Source organism: Lissotriton helveticus, chromosome 10, assembly GCF_964261635.1.
Source record: "Lissotriton helveticus chromosome 10, aLisHel1.1, whole genome shotgun sequence".
Lineage (NCBI taxonomy): Eukaryota > Metazoa > Chordata > Amphibia > Caudata > Salamandridae > Lissotriton > Lissotriton helveticus.
This window is the reverse complement of record NC_136071.1, coordinates 968164289-968184418: the sequence shown is the minus strand read 5'-3', so window position 1 is coordinate 968184418 and position 20130 is coordinate 968164289. Positions and strand designations below refer to the sequence as shown.

Here is a 20130-nt window from a genome sequence, read left to right as displayed (position 1 = left end):
GTTTACCACCCAGTCGTTTAGCAAAACCTGAGATTGCTGCCGCGGATCTTTTCATGGCATTAACTTTTACTGATATTTGGGGTGCCCAGGAGCCCTTTTCGTCATAAACCACCCCATAGTAGGTAAAAGTTTTTACACTAGAAATTGGTGTGTTGGCACAAAAAAAGGACTTCGAATTTTTGTTCTTCCCCCCACCCACTGACATGACATGTGACTTGTCAGTGTTTATTTTTAAGTCAAGGGTGGTCATAAAGGCGTCAAAAGCCGCCAATAATCTCTGTAGTCCGAGGGGTGTTCGTGCCACAAGCACAGCGTCATCCGCGTAAAGAAGGACCGGGGTGGACAGCCCTCGAAAGCGCGGGACGTCTATCGTCGCCAGACCCAGGGTGGATTCGAGGTGGTTTATGTACAATGTGAATAACATAGGGGCGAGGATGCAACCCTGGCGCACCCCTCTGGTGGACTTAAAACCAACGGTGAGAGCTCCCCCCTGAGTCATCCTAATTGAGGCTTCCAGGTCCCGGTGCGCTTCTGCCAGAAAGTATACCAAGGAATGGTCCATCCCCAGGTCCAGAAGGATTTCCCACAGCCTAGACCTGTTGACCAGGTCAAAGGCCGTGGACAGATCCATGAACCCTAAGTAAATCGATCCACTAGATGCTACTGTATACTTTCCCAGGATCAGGTGTAGGTTAAGGCACTGGTCCTCAGTCTCCCTTCCTCTTCTGAACCCATATTGGGAATTTGATAAAATGTTATTGCTAGCAGCCCACTCGTCGATTCGTGCCAATATCACCTTCCCTAAGATTTTGAAGGAAGAATCAATGAGTGAGATGGGGCGATAACACCTCGGGTCTCCCCGTTGACCTTTTTTAAAAATAGGTATAATGGTTGCGTGCGACCAGGAGGCAGGCAAACTATGGTTGGTAGCAGTGTTAAAAGTATTAGTCAGGATTTTGGCCCAGAAGGGGGTATTGGCCTTGTACATGTCGGCTGGAACACCATCCGGGCCTGGGGCTTTTTTCCCTTCGGTGTTGATTATGGCCTTTTCAACTTCTACCTGGGCTCATTAGTAAAATGACAGAAAATCAGCATCTGCAGATTTTTCCTCCACTGTCTTGTAAAATGCTTATTTCCCTTCAAATGCGCCTATTATTTGTGAAAGGTTTTGTTACACCTTAGCCAATAGAGTAATACATTGGGCTCAGTTGGGGACTTAAGAACTTGAATTTCATGAAGGTTTTATTCAGGAAAGTAATGCAAAAGCCTCAGGATATAAAGAAGTGCAAATATAGGCAAATTAACCATTTAAATATTGAAAATATATCTTTAATCAATTCTCTTTGTTGAGCCAATGCAAAGTTAACATTTTGGTACGGCTTTTACCAAGTGTGTGATTATAGTAAAGCTCTACACACACGCGCGTGCGCACACACACACACACACACACTGGTAAAAAAGAAATGGGATATTCCTTTGAACATGGTCAAATAAAGGATAAGGTCTGCATAAGCCATAACCATATTTCTAAAGGTCCCATATGTGAGAGGCTGGCCATAGCGATTTTTCTTAAGGTCCTATCTGTGACAGGCTACCTGTGCACAGACACTGGGCTGAGTTACACAGTAGTTCTGGAATTCAAAAATGCCTGTCATATTGCTCAGGTGAAAAAACATTTTCACATATGTTAATTTAACATGTGTGCATTTATGCATGTGAAAATATTTATAAATAGTCCACGGCAATTCAATATTGTTTGTAATGTGGCATATTGTTTGGAATGTGGCAATGCTTATTCCCCTTTCTCACCCTGGATATGTATTTAGTCTTGACTTTGTCAGAAATAAATCCCTGACAGTGTCGAGGATGGGACTGTGCCTCACAAACATTTGTGAGTACCCACATAGTCACAGGTTTTCAATGCATCCTTGCTTTTGACTTCCAGCCTCTGTGATTAGATTTGGTCACAAGTAAAGCATGTTGCTGTAATATCACACATGAAGAGAACATGAATGTACAATCACAAAATGAAACATGCACACCTAAGTGCAGCATAGTGGTGCAAATGACCCAAAGCTTTTTAAATATGTTTTAGTGAACACAGAATGTCAATTGTCAAAAAAGCCCTGCACTCAATGTGTCACAATGAAAATCAATCCATGCAACATTGTAATTTGTGCTCTGTTATCTTGGTTGTTTATGGTCTTACTTCCATGCTTTTTTCTCTCCCTTCCTACTCAGGGATGCTTTGAAAGCCGGTCCTGTAAATGGATTAGTTTATGGACTGGCTCAGTCCCTTCAGTACTTTCTATACGCGGCTATTTTCACATTTGGAGCCTGGCTGATTGTGCATGGCTACACAGATATGGAGAAGATGTTTATGTAAGTATCTTATTGGATGTTATACGAAACTATAGAAATATATTTTTTGTGTAGACTATGAATATTTGAATACTTCTCAATGACATTGCACTAAGATGACAGCTATGGACCTTTGCTTTTGCGTCAATAATGTGTCACAAATAAGGTCTCATAGCAATCCTAGAATACTGCTTAAGAAGCCAAGCAAGGGCTAGATATCTCAAACTACATCGCTGAATGTTAGTCGGTTTTGCTTTGAGATGATGTGATCTATGTCTAGGGGATGGAGATGCTATAGGGAAAGATGTTGCTTTGGAATTGACAAGGCAAAGGTATGGTGATTATTTTCAGTTTTTTTTATCTACACAATAGTTGACCACAGTAATTTTTAGATGAATGAATTAAAAGAGAAATACTGACTAGTCAGTTGCGTAGGGCATTAGTTAAAAAAGAGCGGCTGAATGCTTTGTTCTTTGTTGATTAAAGCGCCTCAATAGTCTTTCTCGTCCATGTTTATTGTTTTATTTAATATCAATGTATATAGCACATATGTTATGCAGATCAGACTTTTCTTTTCAGCTTTTATTTAGATCTTGTTCTCTGGGCACTCTGTTTAGAGAGTTTAAGGTCTGGGAAGAATCAAGGAAATCTCTCTGTCTAAGCCATGAAAGCATAGAAAGAGCAAAGTAAATCTAAAAAAAAGCTTTTAACAGCTGTGGGAAAAAGTTTTAAGACTAACATTTTATTGTTCAACATGATGCTGAGTAACGTTTCCACCTCGGAATTTAATTGATCCTTCTGGATCGGATGGGTAATGCAGGCATGAATTCCATAAACAAGTGGGCAGTTAGAGACGAGGAAAATCGTGGCAAGCAGTGGTTGAACTATATACCTCCTTAAATTAGATCTGAAATTAGTCATTCTGGCCTTTCATTCAGTTGTGTATCCTATAAATACCCTTTTATTCGGGTCCTGCCATGAGGTACTCTAGTCAGGGCCGTCTTAACATCATTAACGATCACTGGGCAAAGCAGTACATTGAGCCCTGCCTACACAATCACTCATTCATTTCATAAGGCTTTATTCGGAACAAAGAAGCAATGTCCATAAAATCATAAAAAATTTCATTACAGTATTACATTAACCAATAAAAATCATGGTAGAGATTTACAAGAACAGAATAAATAATTAAAAAAACATACTTTTCCTTGCCTTGATTGCTTTAAGAAGGAATGTGGCAGTAAAAAAACAGACATCGGGGTGGTACATGTTAAAAAGCAGCTTCATAGAATCATATACAGTACTAACACCAAACTTGAGAAATAGGGGTTTTAAATAAGCTATGCGAAAATTTCCATAAAGTTTACATAGCAGTAAAAAGTGCAGAGTGCTTTGTGTAGTAATGTTGTCGCAAGGACACGGGCCAGCCGGATGCTTATTATTTAGAAGAAAAGCCACCAAGTGGTGCACAATCCCAAACCTCAGCCTGGTTAAAACAAACCGATGAGACGCTCTGGTTACTTTACTTAAAAATAGTTGGTATCCCACACTCTCATTAAATCTAGCATGAAACACACAGGTGGAAAGATTAACACTATTACTTAGCCGCCTTTCTGACTTGTAAGTCAGGAAGACATTCTTCATTACAGTTTTAGGCAAACCGGAGGCAGCTAGTCTGTCTACTTTAATGTTAAAGCCATAGATCTCTTGGTAGCTATCAATAATATATTTAATCCAAGGGATCTTTAAGTAATTGTCAACAGAGAGGCAGTCGCCAATAATGGCTCTGTTTAGAGTTGTCTCTTCTTTCATCCAGATCGCGCGCCATAGCATTAATGGTCTTAGGGCGATCAGATCGGACAGGTGTTGAATACCGAGATCTCGGTGAACCAGGTCGTTAGAAGCTGAAGTGGGCAGGCACAAGAGTCTCTTCTACTTGTAAGCTCCCAGCTGTGGCAAATCCCCAAGCCCCGGCACCATAGAGGGCAATGGAAAGACATCTCGATTGATAGATTTTTAACATGTCTTTAGTCCGTTTGTCCCCTAATTTGGCGGCAAATTTAAACACCCCATGGGCATTTTTTGCCATCTTTGCCCGAACGTTATTAAGCTCACTGGCCCAGCTGCAGTTCTTGGAGAAAGTTATACCAAGGTAGCTGAAGTTGTCCACTTGTTGGACCTTATGTCCATCAATAAAATACGAATGGGGTTTCCCACGCCTTGTTCCACATTCCATGGTATAGGTTTTGGACTTATTAATTACCAATTTTCTGTGCTTTATAAAAAGCGAAAACCTATACATCAAACGTTGAAGGCCTATAGGGGTCCTGGACAGTAACACGGCGTCATCCGCGTAGAGTAATACCGGGATGTCGAGATTATTGGCTTTTGGAGCATCTGCCTCTATCGTCTTTAAAACGCTATCAACTTCATTAATGAAAAGGGTGAAAAGCAGTGGGGCGAGGACACACCCTTGCCTTATACCTCGTCCAATCTTGAACTTATTAGTACACTCCCCATTTGGACCATAGCGTACACTAGTGCGCAGATTGACCTAAAGTCGGGCCAAAAAGTAGACAATACCCTCGGGTGCCCCCATATCTAGCAGTGTAGTCCAAAGGATGGCATGGTCCACCTTGTCACAACCACTCACAGGAATACAAATGTTTATTCGAAAATTAGTGTTAAATTCTGCATAGGCCCCTATGCTTCTGGGGCCCTCAGGCAACTGCACAGTGTGCCCATAAATTAAGAAGGCACTGACTCTAGTGCGGATGAAATCAATTAGACCCAGGAAAAGAGGTAAGAAAAGAGGACAGGTCAAAATGTTAGTCTAAGATTGTACGAAAAGGGTACTGGGTTGCAAAAGGGACTGCAAGATCCAGGAAAAATATAATGTGTTGTTTATTATGACTATGAAGAGGACCTAAGAAGAACATAGTTTGAACTTTATTAGAGCAATTCAACATTTAAGGTCCCATTATGATGCCAGTGGGACTTACGTCCCACCAGCACCGTTGTAGAAGCAGGACCGCTCGACTAGTAGTTGGTAGTCCCGCTGGCCGCATTACAATGCAACCAGCTTCACGGCGGTCACAAAGTTTATAGTTTGTATTGCAGCATGTGCTGCAGGCTGCAGCAAATGCGTTACAAATTAAACACATCTCACATATCCGTAAACTATGTGGGAGTCATCACACAGTGCCTGCCACATGGTGCTGGGATATGTTGGGTCATTGCTGAGTCTAAGGGGGACCCACTGGGGGACCCCAAAGTCCCTCTACACCTGCCTTTTCATGGCAGGTTAACCAACATGAAATGGCCGGCAGACAGATACATTGCAATCACTATGATGGTGCCTGATCAGGCACCACCACTGTTGCAGGGATTGCAGTCACTCCGACGGTCCGACAGGCTCCTTAAGCTCGTCGAACGAATGGCAGTCAGTCTCTCCATCCGCCCTACATCCGCCTACCATCATAATGCGGCGGGTGGTCCTGCAGGGTCCAATAGCGGTGGAACTGCCACCGACGGCCTGACGTTGGCGGTTCCACATCCATCGTAATGGGGCCCATAATTATTACATTGACATCATGAAAAGACCAATGAAGTAGGCAAAGTAATTGCAGCACCCAGTGGTGGGAACCTGGTGCATCCAACAAGGTATACATTGTGGTTGATGAGGCAGGACTTGAAGGTTAAAATACACTGTGGCAGCTGAGGCAGGTAAACCCAACTTTCAAGTATTACCATACATTCACGTGCAGAGGTACTCCCACCTACCCTCAAATAATACATGTAATTTCTTTCATCTTTAATCTGTAACTTATTTTAGCTCCATTGCACCACTCCTCATTAAGATGGAGGCTCACTGCTTGCATTTCTATGTGCAATATAACAACAAATAGTAGGTATTCTACTTCCAGGCTACACTGTTTGTGTTCCTATGTTTGTTTAGGGAAGGTGATAGCAAAGCAGATCAAATGTTCCATGTGTGAAAATCAGATCTCACAATGGACTGGTTAAAATAATCATTGGACAAGCAGCATGATGAAGCATTTAAACACAATCCAATGGATTCAGCTTGAAGAGCACAATTACAAGAAGACACACCATAGACATCAACATTTGCTATGGCACAGTTGGTGCCTGGTGAGCAATTGCCACCTAGTGTCACCTCCCACCTGCCTGCTACCATACCTAAGTTCCGCACGGTTAGACCATTTTGCATGGAGTGCAGATAGTTCTAACAATAGAAGAGCAGTCCGTCACTGCATTACAAGAGGTTGCAAGAAGCGATAAATGCTAACGTTTTTTTGCGGAAAAATTAAGTTTTTGGTTTTTATTTAGTGTAAAAAACACAAAAATGTTCAAAATGTTATAGAAACACAAACAAAATCAGGTTAAACAAAACAAAAAAAATGTTGGTTCCTAGAAACACCTTTCCTGTTTTAAAGAAGATAATGTATTTGTTTGTGAATGTGTGAATATCTGTAGGCTATGTGTCTACATTTTTACTAGGTATTTGAGTGAGTTAGTGAGTGGCTGTATGGGTATCTTAGTAGGTGTCTGAGTGGATGTATGTTTGAGTGAGTGAGTGGGTGTGTGAGTGGCTTTACGGGTAAGTGGGTTTGTGAGTGATTGTATGGGTGAGTGAGTATGTGAGTAGCTGTATGGGTGAGTGAGTGAGTGGGTATGTGCATGGCTATATGAGTACTTAGGTATGTTTGTGGCTGTATGGGTGAGTGACTGGCAGTGCAAATGGCTGTATGTGTGAATTACTGGGTGTGTCAGTGTCTATATGTGTGAGAGAATGGCTGTGTGAATGGCTGTATGGGTAAGTGAGTAAGTGTGTAAGTGGTTGAATGGGTGAGTGATTAGGTACATGAGTGGCTGTAAGGGTGATTGAGTGTGTGAGTAGTTGCATTAGTGTGTCAGTGGGAGTGTAAGTGGCTGTATGGGTCAGCGAATGGGTGTATGAGTGGCTGTATTGGTGAATAGGTGGGTGTGTGAGTAGCTATATGTGATCGACATTATGCAACCAGTATTACTTAAAAAGTTGTATTCTAGATTTCTGTATGGGTATGGAGAAGCCTATATTTCTTGCCTGAGGCTGCCCCGGTAAACATTACAAGATTTGGAAGAGGTGGGCTGATTACAGAGGTATCTGGCTAGAGCCCCCGACAGAACAAGACCCGGAGCTGGAGGTTTGAGTGAGCTCTGCCGTAGGATGTGTGTACGTGAATGGTCAGACTTGTCAGAAACCGTGCAGGGGGGGAGGGATCCAGGTGGGATGGAGTTGGGGTCAGTTGGGGAGGGCGAGGGGGGGAAGAGGGGTGGATTGGTTACTTGCATTGATCCCATTGTACTGAAGGTAAAAGAAATGATGGATTGCGTTGTTTTATATGTGTGCTGATATCTGGCGGATACCTCTGGGGTACAGAGATCTGCGACTGTCTATGTGATCTATCAATAAAATCTGTTTTGAAAAAAAAAAGTTGTATCTACAATTTAGGTACGGGACCCTCCCACTTGACGCACGTACAAACAAGTGGGAAGGCGCGGCAGGCCGCCTTTGCCCTGGGTGTTCAATGGAGGAAGAAACTGCTATACATGTGGTATTCTTCTGTCCAGCATATAGGAGTCCCAATAGAAGATGGGTGATCCAATTTTGTAAAAACATGGGTATCAGTAACTATAGAGAAATCTTTAGAATTCTAAAATCAGACACTGACCCAGTTACTGTTGCTGTAATATCAAAATTTCTATTTGCAATGTGGACCAAGAGAAGGTATCTGCTAGCTACAGGTTCTGCGAACTTGTAACCTTTATGTAGACTTTCATTTATGGCAACGTGCTAACAAAGAGGGCTTTATATGCAGTTTCTTTAAAATTCCTTCCTAATGTAATCTGACTAAAAAGAGGGTAATTGGTGAACGGACTTCCTTATCTTATGTTTAGTCGTACACTATCTACTGGTTGGGCGTTTTAAGCTTGCAATGTTTTCATAACATTGTTTTAATTGGATTTTAATATTCATATATTAACTTATATTTTTAAGATATATTTTTTATAAGCTTTTCCCAGACTGCTGCTATTGATGCCCTTTCTCCCTAATTCGAAATATTGTATCTTTATAGTGTTTATATCTCTGCACCTGTGAATTGGACTCTTCATTGTTTTTTTTTATTTTTTGGATTGTAAAAACAGTACTTTTCTCAATGCACTTTTATGGCCATATCGGCCGAAATATGGTTATTATGAATGAATGAGAAGGGGTTTTTTCAGTGAATATATATATATATATATATTCACTGAAAAAACCATAGGTTATAGACCATATATAGTTAGGAATTAGCATTTAAAAAACCTTATTTTACTCACACAAAACCATTGAAATTCCATATAAAGTTAGTTGCACTAACTATATATCGCGCACCCGCAATCCACTGCTGATCATGTCACATATTACATCATTCATGACATGGTCAGTGACATCACTGATGACATCACTGATGACATCTCAAATGACATCACTGATGACATCTCAAATGACATCACTGATGACATCATCTAGTGTCTGTGTGTTTTTGTAAAGTTTAAATATGTTTTACATATTGAAGAATGAGTGGATGTATAAGTGTCTGGATGAAGGATTTAGTAGGTGCGTGACTGACTGTATGAGTGAGTGATTAAATGTGTCTCACTGAATGCATGGGTTAGTGACTAAACTGTCTTAATTTGTGCATCATTATGTCTGTTGTTCTGTAAACTGCTGCATGTGTTGATCATTAGCTATACGAGAGGCTATATGTGTTATTAATTGGTTGCCCAAGTATTTCTATGGGAGATTGAGTTTGTGTAGGGGTGGCTGGAAGGTGTGTGACTCTATGCATAGATGTGTGAGCAGTTTATTCACTAGGTGTATGAGTTCAAGAGTGCATGTGGAAACAGCTACATGGGCAGTTGACTGTGTGCATGAGTGTATTGATGAGTGAATGGATATCTCAATGCTACATGTCATAGTAAGTACATATGTAAAACACAGTACATGTGAGAGTTGGCATATATAAATAACTGTGCATGAGAGCCACTGAATGAGTGAGTAGTTGTATCGATCATTGTGAACTTGTATCAGGGATTGTATAAGAGAGTAAATATGTGTTAGTATATGTTTCAATAAGTAAGGTGTGTTTAACTGTATAGTTGAAGAAATGGAGGTGAGATTGTTTCTTTGCATGACTGACTGGGTGTGTGAGTAACTCCATGGATGAGTGGCAGTGTGTGAGTGTCTGTATACACTGAGTGTATCTAAGGTTATATTAGAGTCTGAAGAGGTTTATCGTATTAGCACAAGAATGATGTCAAATGAGATGTCATCAGTGATGTCATCAGTGATGTCATTTGAGATGTCATCAGTGATGTCATCAGTGATGTCAATGACCATGTCATGAATGATGTAATATGTGACATGATCAGCAGTGGATTGCGGGTGCGCGATATATAGTTAGTGCAACTAACTATATATGGAATTTCAATGGTTTTGTGTGAGTAAAATAAGGTTTTTTAAATGCTAATTCCTAACTATATATGGTCTATAACCTATGGTTTTTTCAGTGAATTTTCAAGGTTTTGTAAATGCTAATTCCTAACTATATATGGTCTATAACCTATGGTTTTTTCAGTGAATTTCAATGGTTTTTTAATAGCAAATATCATAAGCTGTCGAATGTCAAGTACGTGGTAAGTGAAAACATTTTCGTGTTTATGCACACTGATCTGCTTTGAATGGTGCCCCCCCCCCTCATTTCTATTAGGAGTACTCTCTCTTTGCAGATAGTGAAAGGTAGTTAACGCAGGCCTTTGCCCCCATTGTAATCCGTCGTGCCTGCTTCTCTCTCCATTTGATTGATTGTTATCCAAGTATTTACTGTTTTAGAATTAGTTCTCTTTGGTTCATTCTCTATTTACAAACAAACACAGAGTCGCAATACTCTGTTTAGTCTTTGCAGATAACGAAAAATCGTGTAAAAAAAAAGAAAAGGAATCGAGCAAAATCAGTAGGCCACTAATGGGATCTCTTTTTGACCTCGCTAAAATAGAAACATTAGGAACAACCCCTCATGACAAATACAAAACTAGTGAGATGAACTGAACTCCACACAATGATGGCTGCAAAACAGCTCGGCTCCGCCACCCACCCCGCCCAAAATAACGATAAAGAACGGCTGCCATGATTGGTTGCGGAATGACCACGACGGAGCTACTAAATGGTGCTGCTCTCATGCTAACCCCAGCTTCAGTCTGAAACATCCAGAAACACTGTAGACTACCAATTCGATCAGTTCCGGTAGCGCCCCAATGTAACCCGGTAGAGAAGAACTAGCCCTCCCCTCTTTGACTGATGGTTCTTGTTGCCTGTCCCTTCTGTTGTCATTTAACAGAACTATTTAGCCTGCTGAAAGGGGTTGTGTTCCGACCGCTGGTTGGTGGAGACATTTTGACTATATTCTGTACCTGCGTTGTCGCGTAATGCGTCATATGACGCGCCGCGTTAGCGCATCCGGAAGTCATCCGGGGCGCGCAGCGCGTAACGTAAGCATAACAAGTCATGTGACTTGTTAATAAAACTTTTCATTGGTTCATTTTACTTTTCTTATTGTAATGATGAAAGGCTTGGTCATATAATTACGCTTTTCATTACTTCCGAACATTATTTTTTCTTAAATATATGTTATAATGTTCCAGGCTAATGTACTTTCCCGGAAATTTTACAACTGTCCTGCAAGTAAAATATATTCTTTTTTCGAGAAAAAGAGCGTTTCTTCGTCCCATGACGGAGCCGTTGAGCAAAAGAGGGTCGACCTGCTGTCTTAGTCGCCGATACGCCTGAATATGAGATTCTTATCGATCACTTTATGTTGCAGGAATAGAAAACACAACAGCCCTTGACCATTTATCTTTACTGCGTTCCTTCGTATTATACCTTTTACCCTTCATGTAATTGGTCTGCTTTATTTCACTTGCCTTTTAATGATTCTAAAACAGTCACTATTATTAAAAACTTTACCAATGTATATACTACTACCATGTTTTCTTTTAAAAACCTTTATTGTGAAAATTTCATTATACAAATACGAGCCTATAACCACGTGGGCCTGCCACAGAGCAAACTGTAATCGTATATGATGAATAGACATTTACACTGTAGAGGAACGTAACGGGCGGGCCATTAGGTTGCAAGAACTAAGTTGTCTAACAGTTACGGAATCGGTGGACGTACATTTTATAATTAAAATACGACAGGGCCAGTTACAATAAAATTATCAAGATATACATTTGCGGGCAAGTACCATGGGTGACGTTAATTCGAACTTTCAACAGTACAGTAATCAATAACACATCAGAACTTAATATCAATAGGGATGTCGAAATATTCAATCAATTCTCGTCCCCGCCCGCCATGTGCTTCAAAACTGCATACGTATCTCGTGATTTCAAGGTTCTGCAACCAGTACACAACAAGGAGTTACGAGTCCCATTTATTCCGGCGCCATTTTGGGCGAGGACGGGCAGGTCCAGGATATAGTCAAAATGTCTCTACCAACCATCGACTATGATGATGTTCATATGCTGTATTTATTAGAGTAACACTCATCTGTCCACATGAAATTAATTTGCCACAATCTAAACATGTCATTTTAATCTTTCCAAAGTTCTTCTAAATATTTGGGACCGTTTCCCTTGCCTCTGAAGCTCTCAGTGCCACTTCTTTGATGAATGTACTAGCAGGTCAGGGGTTCTCCTCCAAATCTCTCTTTTATGCAGCACTATAATTAATTGGTGCCACCTCTCCATATGACGATGCATGGTATAGTTACCACAACTATATTTTTTTTCGGTTCCTCTGGAGAGTTCATCGTGGCAGATGAAGCGTGTAACGTACCGGGCATTTACCTTTTTTTGCATGTACAGGAAAGGAAAAAAAATCGAGCGTCCGAGTTCTAAGGTGTCCCAGGGCCATTTTAGTGGACCAGGCCCAAATCCAAAGAACAGGCCGCCATTTTGAGAGTCCTCTTGCAGCCGCCTGTCGCTGTAGCATCAAGAGCAGCCGAAACTCAGCTGAATGGCAACTGAAACGGTAAAGGGGCGCCCCACTACAGCAGACGAGCCTCCACCTAGGAAGGCCCATTCACGCCGGCTCCCCCCCCCTTCGGGCACCCCACGCCGTTATTCGGAGCAGTATTGTAGGATGGCCACACCAGTGCGGCAACTTGCTAGACATCACCTCGGTGGTAACCGAATCTCAACGCCTTGTGGTGTCTCCTATTCAGAAAACATTGTTATGCTGCCTTCGACCTATTCGCCGCAAGTGCGCACACAACTCAACTGCATAGCTTGCTAGACACCACCTCGGTGCCATCCGGATCTTGGAATGTCAGCACCTTTTGGTGTCTTCTCTTCAGAAAATATTGTTGCGCTGCCTTTGGCCCCATTCGCACATCAGTCCGCTACTGACGCCATCTCACAGGCTAATGGGGCGCCCCACGCCGAGTTTCAGCATTGTAGAATAACCACACCAGTACAGCAACTTGCTAGACATCACCTCGGTGCCATCCGGATCTCGGCGCCCCACTGCAGATGAAGTGCCTCTCAACTATGAAACCACCACGGTGACATCCGGATCTTGGCGCGTTGTGCTGCCTTCGGCCTATTCGCACATCGGTCCGCTACTGACGCCATCTCACAGGCTAATGGGGCGACCCACGCCGAGTTTCAGCATTGTAGGATGACCACACCAGTACAGCAACTTGCTAGACATCACCTCGGTGCCATCCGGATCTCGGCGCCCCACTGCAGATGAAGTGCCTCTCAACTATGAAACCACCACGGTGACATCCGGATCTTGGCGCGTTGTGCTGCCTTCGGCCTATTCGCACATCGGTCCGCTACTGACGCCATCTCACAGGCTAATGGGGCGACCCACGCCGAGTTTCAGCATTGTAGGATGACCACACCAGTACAGCAACTTGCTAGACATCACCTCAGTGCCATCCGAATCTTGGCATCTCAACGCCTAGTGGTATCTTCCATACAAAAAATATTGTTACGCTGCCTTTGGCCCCATTCGCACATCAGTCCGCAACTTAGACATCACCTCGGTGCCATCCGGATCTTGGCATCTCAGCGCCTTGTGGTGTCAGTCAGAAAATATTGTTGCGCTGCCTTTGGCCCCATTCGCACATCGGTCCGCTACTGACGCCATCTCACAGGCCAACGGGGCGCCCCACGCCAACTTTCAACATTGTAGGATGGCCACAGAAGTGCGACAACTTACTAGACACCACCTCGGTGCCATCCGGATCTTGGCGCGTTGTGCTGCCTTCGGCCTATTCGCACATCGGTCCGCTACTGACGCAAACTCACAGGCCAACGGGGCGCCCCACGCCGACTTTCAGCATTGTAGGATGGCCACACCAGTGCTGCAACTTGCTGGACACCACCTCGGTGCCATCCGGATCTTGGCGCGTTGTATTGCCTTCGGCCTATTCGCACATCGGTCCGCTACTGACGCCGCCTCACGTGCCAACGTATTTTCTCCGCATTTTATACCCTATGCCGCATAACAGGTCATGTGACTTGTTTATAAAACTTTTCATTGGTTCATTTTACTTTTGGTTTCCTAATGATGGAAGGCTTGATCATATGACCTAAAAACAACACTTTTCATTGGATGAAAACTTTTTTTTCCCCCAAACGATGAAAGCCCCACCTTGTTTCTGGATGTTTCAGACTAAACTGGCGTCAGCATGAGAGCACCACCATCTCGTAGCTCCGTCGTGGTCATTCCGCGAGCAATCATGGCAGCCGCTCCCCACCAGAAGCCTGCAGGAGTCGGGGCCCCCAAAACTTTTGATGAATTCTCAAGGCGGAGGGGACGCTTTCGAGAATGGGGTCCAAGACCTAGCAGACAAGCGTCCGATTTCCAAGGTGTCCCAGGGCCATTTCAGTGGACCACGCCCAAAAAGGAAAGAGCCTGCCGCCATTTTGAGAGTCCTGTGGCAGCCGCCTATCGCTGCACCGCAAGAGTGGGCGCAACTCAGCTGAATGGCGGATTTTGACACAGTGGACCAAAAGCGGACGGAATGGCAACTGAAACGGTAAAGGGGCGCCCCACTAAAACAGATGAGACTCCACCTGGAGAGGCCCGTTCACGCCGCCTCCCCCGGGGCGCCCCACGCCGTTATTCGGAGCAGCATTGTAGGATACCAAAACCAGTGCGGCAACTTACTGGACATCACCTTGGTGCCATCGTTCTGCTGCCTTGGAACTATTCGCACAACAGTTTGCTACTGATGACCCACCCCCCGCGACGCCCCACGCCGTTATTTGCTGGGTGGCAACTTACTAGACATCACTTTCGTGTCATCTAGATGTCGGCGCGTTCTGCGCCTTGGAACTATTCGCACAACAGTTTGCTACTGATGACCCACCCCCCGCGACGCCCCACGCCGGAAATCTGGACGTTGTGCTGCGTTGGGACTATTCGCACAGCCGACCGCTACTTCGTTGTTTTTCCCTAAAAATGTTTATATGTTATTACTATTTTTGTTTTCTTGTATATATTTATAAATTATTAAAGTTTTATAATCTTACTACTTTGTCGGAGTGCTATATATTTTTAATGTGACACATAATTGTAAAAACTTTGATGTACAAAGAGTCATCCCTGGAATCTTCCGCTTCACGCTCGGTCCCCTCCCCAATCACAATACAGGATGGTTTTCAGATAATAGCAACGCTTCTGCTGTGACGGATCTCATCGAGTGTGGGCCTTGATCTACTATAACTCCTTTGAAGAGGGGTGATTCTTTACAGCTGTGGCCATAAACTACATCTGCAGGGCTAGCTGATAGCCTAGGACCGGCCTGGACAATCGGACACAGAGGAAAAGGAGTGTCAGAGGGTGCGGTAGTGAATAGGGCGAAAGGGAGGTGTCGGGCGGGCACAGGGTGTGATTCTCAGGGAAGAGCAGCGCAGATGGGGGGAGGTTTATTACCCATGCATAAGACAGAGAGCGGGGGTGACCACTGCCTGGGTGAGATGCTTGCGAGGGTGGGGAGCCATGCTAAGGATCGACAGCGTGCACAGAGTGGGTCTGGTCAAGGCATCTAAAATGGCTGCCGTGCACGACAAAAGTGTGGCATTTGAAATAAGACAAGATGGCGCACACAATGTTTTTCAACAATTCCTGATTTCCTTCGAATCGAACGTTAACAGACGTTGGGGCATATTACCAAAGTTAAGCGATATTTATCCCTAACGATGCATTGCAAAGATTTTTTTACCGTCAGAAATTATCGCAGATAAACCTTGCTATTATCAAGGTTTATCGCAAATACGATAAAAAACGACCGCAATGCATTAATATCGCTGAAAACTCAGCGATATTCATGCATTACCGAGCTAATGCTCTTAGCCATGTTATCCACCTCCCATTGGATAACATGGCTAAGAACTGCTCAGGGCAGCTGTTACTTTTTGGAGATATTCGCGCTTATCTCGAATATTTCCAAAAGTTGATAATAGGAGATAGCGATGTTAGCGACTGTTTCCAGTCGCTAACATCTTGGCATGCCCACTTTGCATGTCATTAGTGATAAATATCACTCACATGCAAAGTGGGACCCAAGATGGTCGCTATCTCCTACTAGCCGTCGCTAACTGGTGTTAGCAACAGCTAGGTAATACAGATATAATTTTATCTCCGCGAAGCGGAGCGCTGTTACAGATATATATCTTGTTTTTGAACGTTAATTTCTCAAAATGCACTGAAGCACATATATTGAGACATAGCAAAGGCACATCGGGCTACCAGTCCCTAGGAGATAGCGATGTTAGCGACTGTTTCCAGTCGCTAACATCTTGGCATGCCCACTTTGCATGTCATTAGTGATAAATATCACTCACATGCAAAGTGGGACCCAAGATGGTCGCTATCTCCTACTAGCCGTCGCTAACTGGTGTTAGCAACAGCTAGGTAATACAGATATAATTTTATCTCCGCGAAGCGGAGCGCTGTTACAGATATATATCTTGTTTTTGAACGTTAATTTCTCAAAATGCACTGAAGCACATATATTGAGACATAGCAAAGGCACATCGGGCTACCAGTCCCTAATATTTTACCAAGTTTCGTGCAAATCCATTCAGCCGTTCGATTATTATTATTATTTATTTTTTTTGCCCCGCGGGGCCCTTTTAAAACCTCCACATCAAACCTAGGGGGTCAGCGAGGATCTACTATGCCCCCTTATGGTCATTTGCCCCTTCGCTTTGGCCTCCTCTTGTCTCTCGATCCTACCGAGAGACAAGATGGCGGCCGCTACGTACTGTTTGGAATGTTTACAGACACCGGAGAGCCAATCAGCTTCGCTTCGCAAAGCTCCGTAACGCGAAAAGTACGCGAAGCGGTGCGCTGTTACAGATATATATCTTTTTTTGAACGTTAATTTCTCAAAATCCACTGAAGCACATATATTGAGACCTAGCAAAGGCACATCGGGCTACCAGTCCCTACAATTTTGCCAAGTTTCGTGCAAATCCATTCAGCCGTTCGATTATTATTATTATTATTTTTTTTTGCCCCGCGGGGCCCTTTTAAAACCTCCACATCAAACCTAGGGGGTCAGCGAGGATCTACTATTCCCCCTTATGGTCATTTGCCCCTTCGCTTTGGCCTCCTCTTGTCTCTCGATCCTACCGAGAGACAAGATGGCGGCCGCTACGGACTGTTTGGAATGTTGACAGACGCCAGAGAACCAATCAGCTTCGCTTCACAAAGCTCCGTTGCGCGAAAAGTACGCGTCCTGGGCCGCTGCCCGGTCCGCTGTTACAGATATATATCTTTTTTTAAACGTTAATTTCTCAAAATCCACTGGAGCACATATATTGAGACCTACAAAAGGCACATCGGGCTACCAGTCCCTACAATTTTGCCACGTTTCGTGCAAATCCATTCAGCCGTTCGGGCTAAAAGTGAGGCCAACCGCCCTATGGAAATTAACACGGGAAAAACGCGTTTTGGGACCCCCCTTTTTTCTCGGCCCCCCCCTTGACGAACCCCCCCAAAATTTTCAGGGGCTGCTCAGAAACAAAATGTGCCATTTTCCTGAAAATTTCAGCCAATTCCGTCCACAAACGCCAAAGTTATTAGACATAGAATTTTCAAAAATCCCATAGGGAAAAAATCCTAACTATATATACCTACTGGCGACCGCCAGTAGGTAATATATATATATATATATATATATATATATATATATATATATATATATATATATATATATATATATATATTTATATATATATATATATATATATATATATATATATATATATTTACCACCAACAGAATATATATATATTACCTACTGGCGGTCGCCAGTAGGTATATATAGTTAGGATTTTTTCTCTATGGGTTTTTTGAAAATTCTATGTCTAATAACTTTGGCGTTTGTGGACGGAATTGGCTGAAATTTTCAGGAAAATGGCACATTTTGTTTCTGAGCAGCCCCTGAAAATTTTGGGGGGGTTCGTCAAGGGGGGGCCGAGAAAAAAGGGGGGTCCCAAAACGCGTTTTTCCCATGTTAATTTCCATAGGGCGGTTGGCCTCACTTTTAGCCCGAACGGCTGAATGGATTTGCACGAAACTTGGCAAAATTGTAGGGACTGGTAGCCCGATGTGCCTTTTGTAGGTCTCAATATATGTGCTGCAGTGGATTTTGAGAAATTAACGTTTAAAAAAAGATATATATCTGTAACAGCGGACTGGGCAGCGGCCCAGGACGCGGACTTTTCGCGCAACGGAGCTTTGTGAAGCGAAGCTGATTGGTTCTCTGGCGTCTGTCAACATTCCAAACAGTCCGTAGCGGCCGCCATCTTGTCTCTCGGTAGGATCGAGAGACAAGAGGAGGCCAAAGCGAAGGGGCAAATGACCATAAGGGGGAATAGTAGATCCTCGCTGACCCCCTAGGTTTGATGTGGAGGTTTTAAAAGGGCCCCGCGGGGCAAAAAAAATAAATAATAATAATAATCGAACGGCTGAATGGATTTGCACGAAACTTGGCAAAATTGTAGGGACTGGTAGCCCGATGTGCCTTTGCTAGGTCTCAATATATGTGCTTCAGTGGATTTTGAGAAATTAACGTTCAAAAAAAGATATATATCTGTAACAGCGCACCGCTTCGCGTACTTTTCGCGTTACGGAGCTTTGCGAAGCGAAGCTGATTGGCTCTCCGGTGTCTGTAAACATTCCAAACAGTACGTAGCGGCCGCCATGTTGTCTCTCGGTAGGATCGAGAGACAAGAGGAGGCCAAAGCGAAGGGGCAAATGACCATAAGGGGGCATAGTAGATCCTCGCTGACCCCCTAGGTTTGATGTGGAGGTTTTAAAAGGGCCCCGCGGGGCAAAAAAAAAAAATAATAATAATAATCGAACGGCTGAATGGATTTGCACGAAACTTGGTAAAATATTAGGGACTGGTAGCCCGATGTGCCTTTGCTATGTCTCAATATATGTGCTTCAGTGCATTTTGAGAAATTAACGTTCAAAAACAAGATATATATCTGTAACAGCGCTCCGCTTCGCGGAGATAAAATTATATCTATATTACCTAGCTGTTGCTAACACCAGTTAGCGACGGCTAGTAGGAGATAGCGACCATCTTGGGTCCCACTTTGCATGTGAGTGATATTTATCACTAATGACATGCAAAGTGGGCATGCCAAGATGTTAGCGACTGGAAACAGTCGCTAACATCGCTATCTCCTAGGGACTGGTAGCCCGATGTGCCTTTGCTATGTCTCAATATATGTGCTTCAGTGCATTTTGAGAAATTAACGTTCGAAAACAAGATATATATCTGTAACAGCGCTCCGCTTCGCGGAGATAAAATTATATCTGTATTACCTAGCTGTTGCTAACACCAGTTAGCGACGGCTAGTAGGAGATAGCGACCATCTTGGGTCCCACTTTGCATGTGAGTGATATTTATCACTAATGACATGCAAAGTGGGCATGCCAAGATGTTAGCGACTGGAAACAGTCGCTAACATCGCTATCTCCTATTATCAACTTTTGGAAATATTCGAGATAACCGCGAATATCTCCAAAAAGTAACAGCTGCCCTGAGCAGTTCTTAGCCATGTTATCCAATGGGAGGTGGATAACATGGCTAAGAGCATTAGCTCGGTAATGCATGAATATCGCTGAGTTTTCAGCGATATTAATGCATTGCGGTCGTTTTTTATCGTATTTGCGATAAACCTTGATAATAGCAAGGTTTATCTGCGATAATTTCTGACGGTAAAAAAATCTTTGCAATGCATCGTTAGGGATAAATATCGCTTAACTTTGGTAATATGCCCCAACGTCTGTTAACGTTCGATTCGAAGGAAATCAGGAATTGTTGAAAAACATTGTGTGCGCCATCTTGTCTTTTTTCAAATGCCACACTTTTGTCGTGCACGGCAGCCATTTTAGATGCCTTGACCAGACCCACTCTGTGCACGCTGTTGATCCTTAGCATGGCTCCCCACCCTCGCAAGCATCTCACCCAGGCAGTGGTCACCCCCGCTCTCTGTCTTATGCATGGGTAATAAACCTCCCCCCATCTGCGCTGCTCTTCCCTGAGAATCACACCCTGTGCCCGCCCGACACCTCCCTTTCGCCCTATTCACTACCGCACCCTCTGACACTCCTTTTCC

At 43.4% G+C, this 20130-nt stretch overlaps 1 protein-coding gene across 2 annotated transcripts in view; it reads left to right on the top strand.

Annotated features, from left to right (window-relative positions):
* LOC144784686 (ATP-dependent translocase ABCB1-like) overlaps nucleotides 1-20130 on the top strand; it is a 1804387-nt gene that overhangs the window by 1366617 nt on the left and 417640 nt on the right. For both annotated transcript variants that reach the window (XM_078663637.1, XM_078663636.1), the window contains one exon: nucleotides 2242-2382. In XM_078663637.1, the coding sequence (XP_078519763.1) occupies nucleotides 2242-2382 (141 nt within the window). The remainder of the gene's footprint in view (nucleotides 1-2241; nucleotides 2383-20130) is intronic.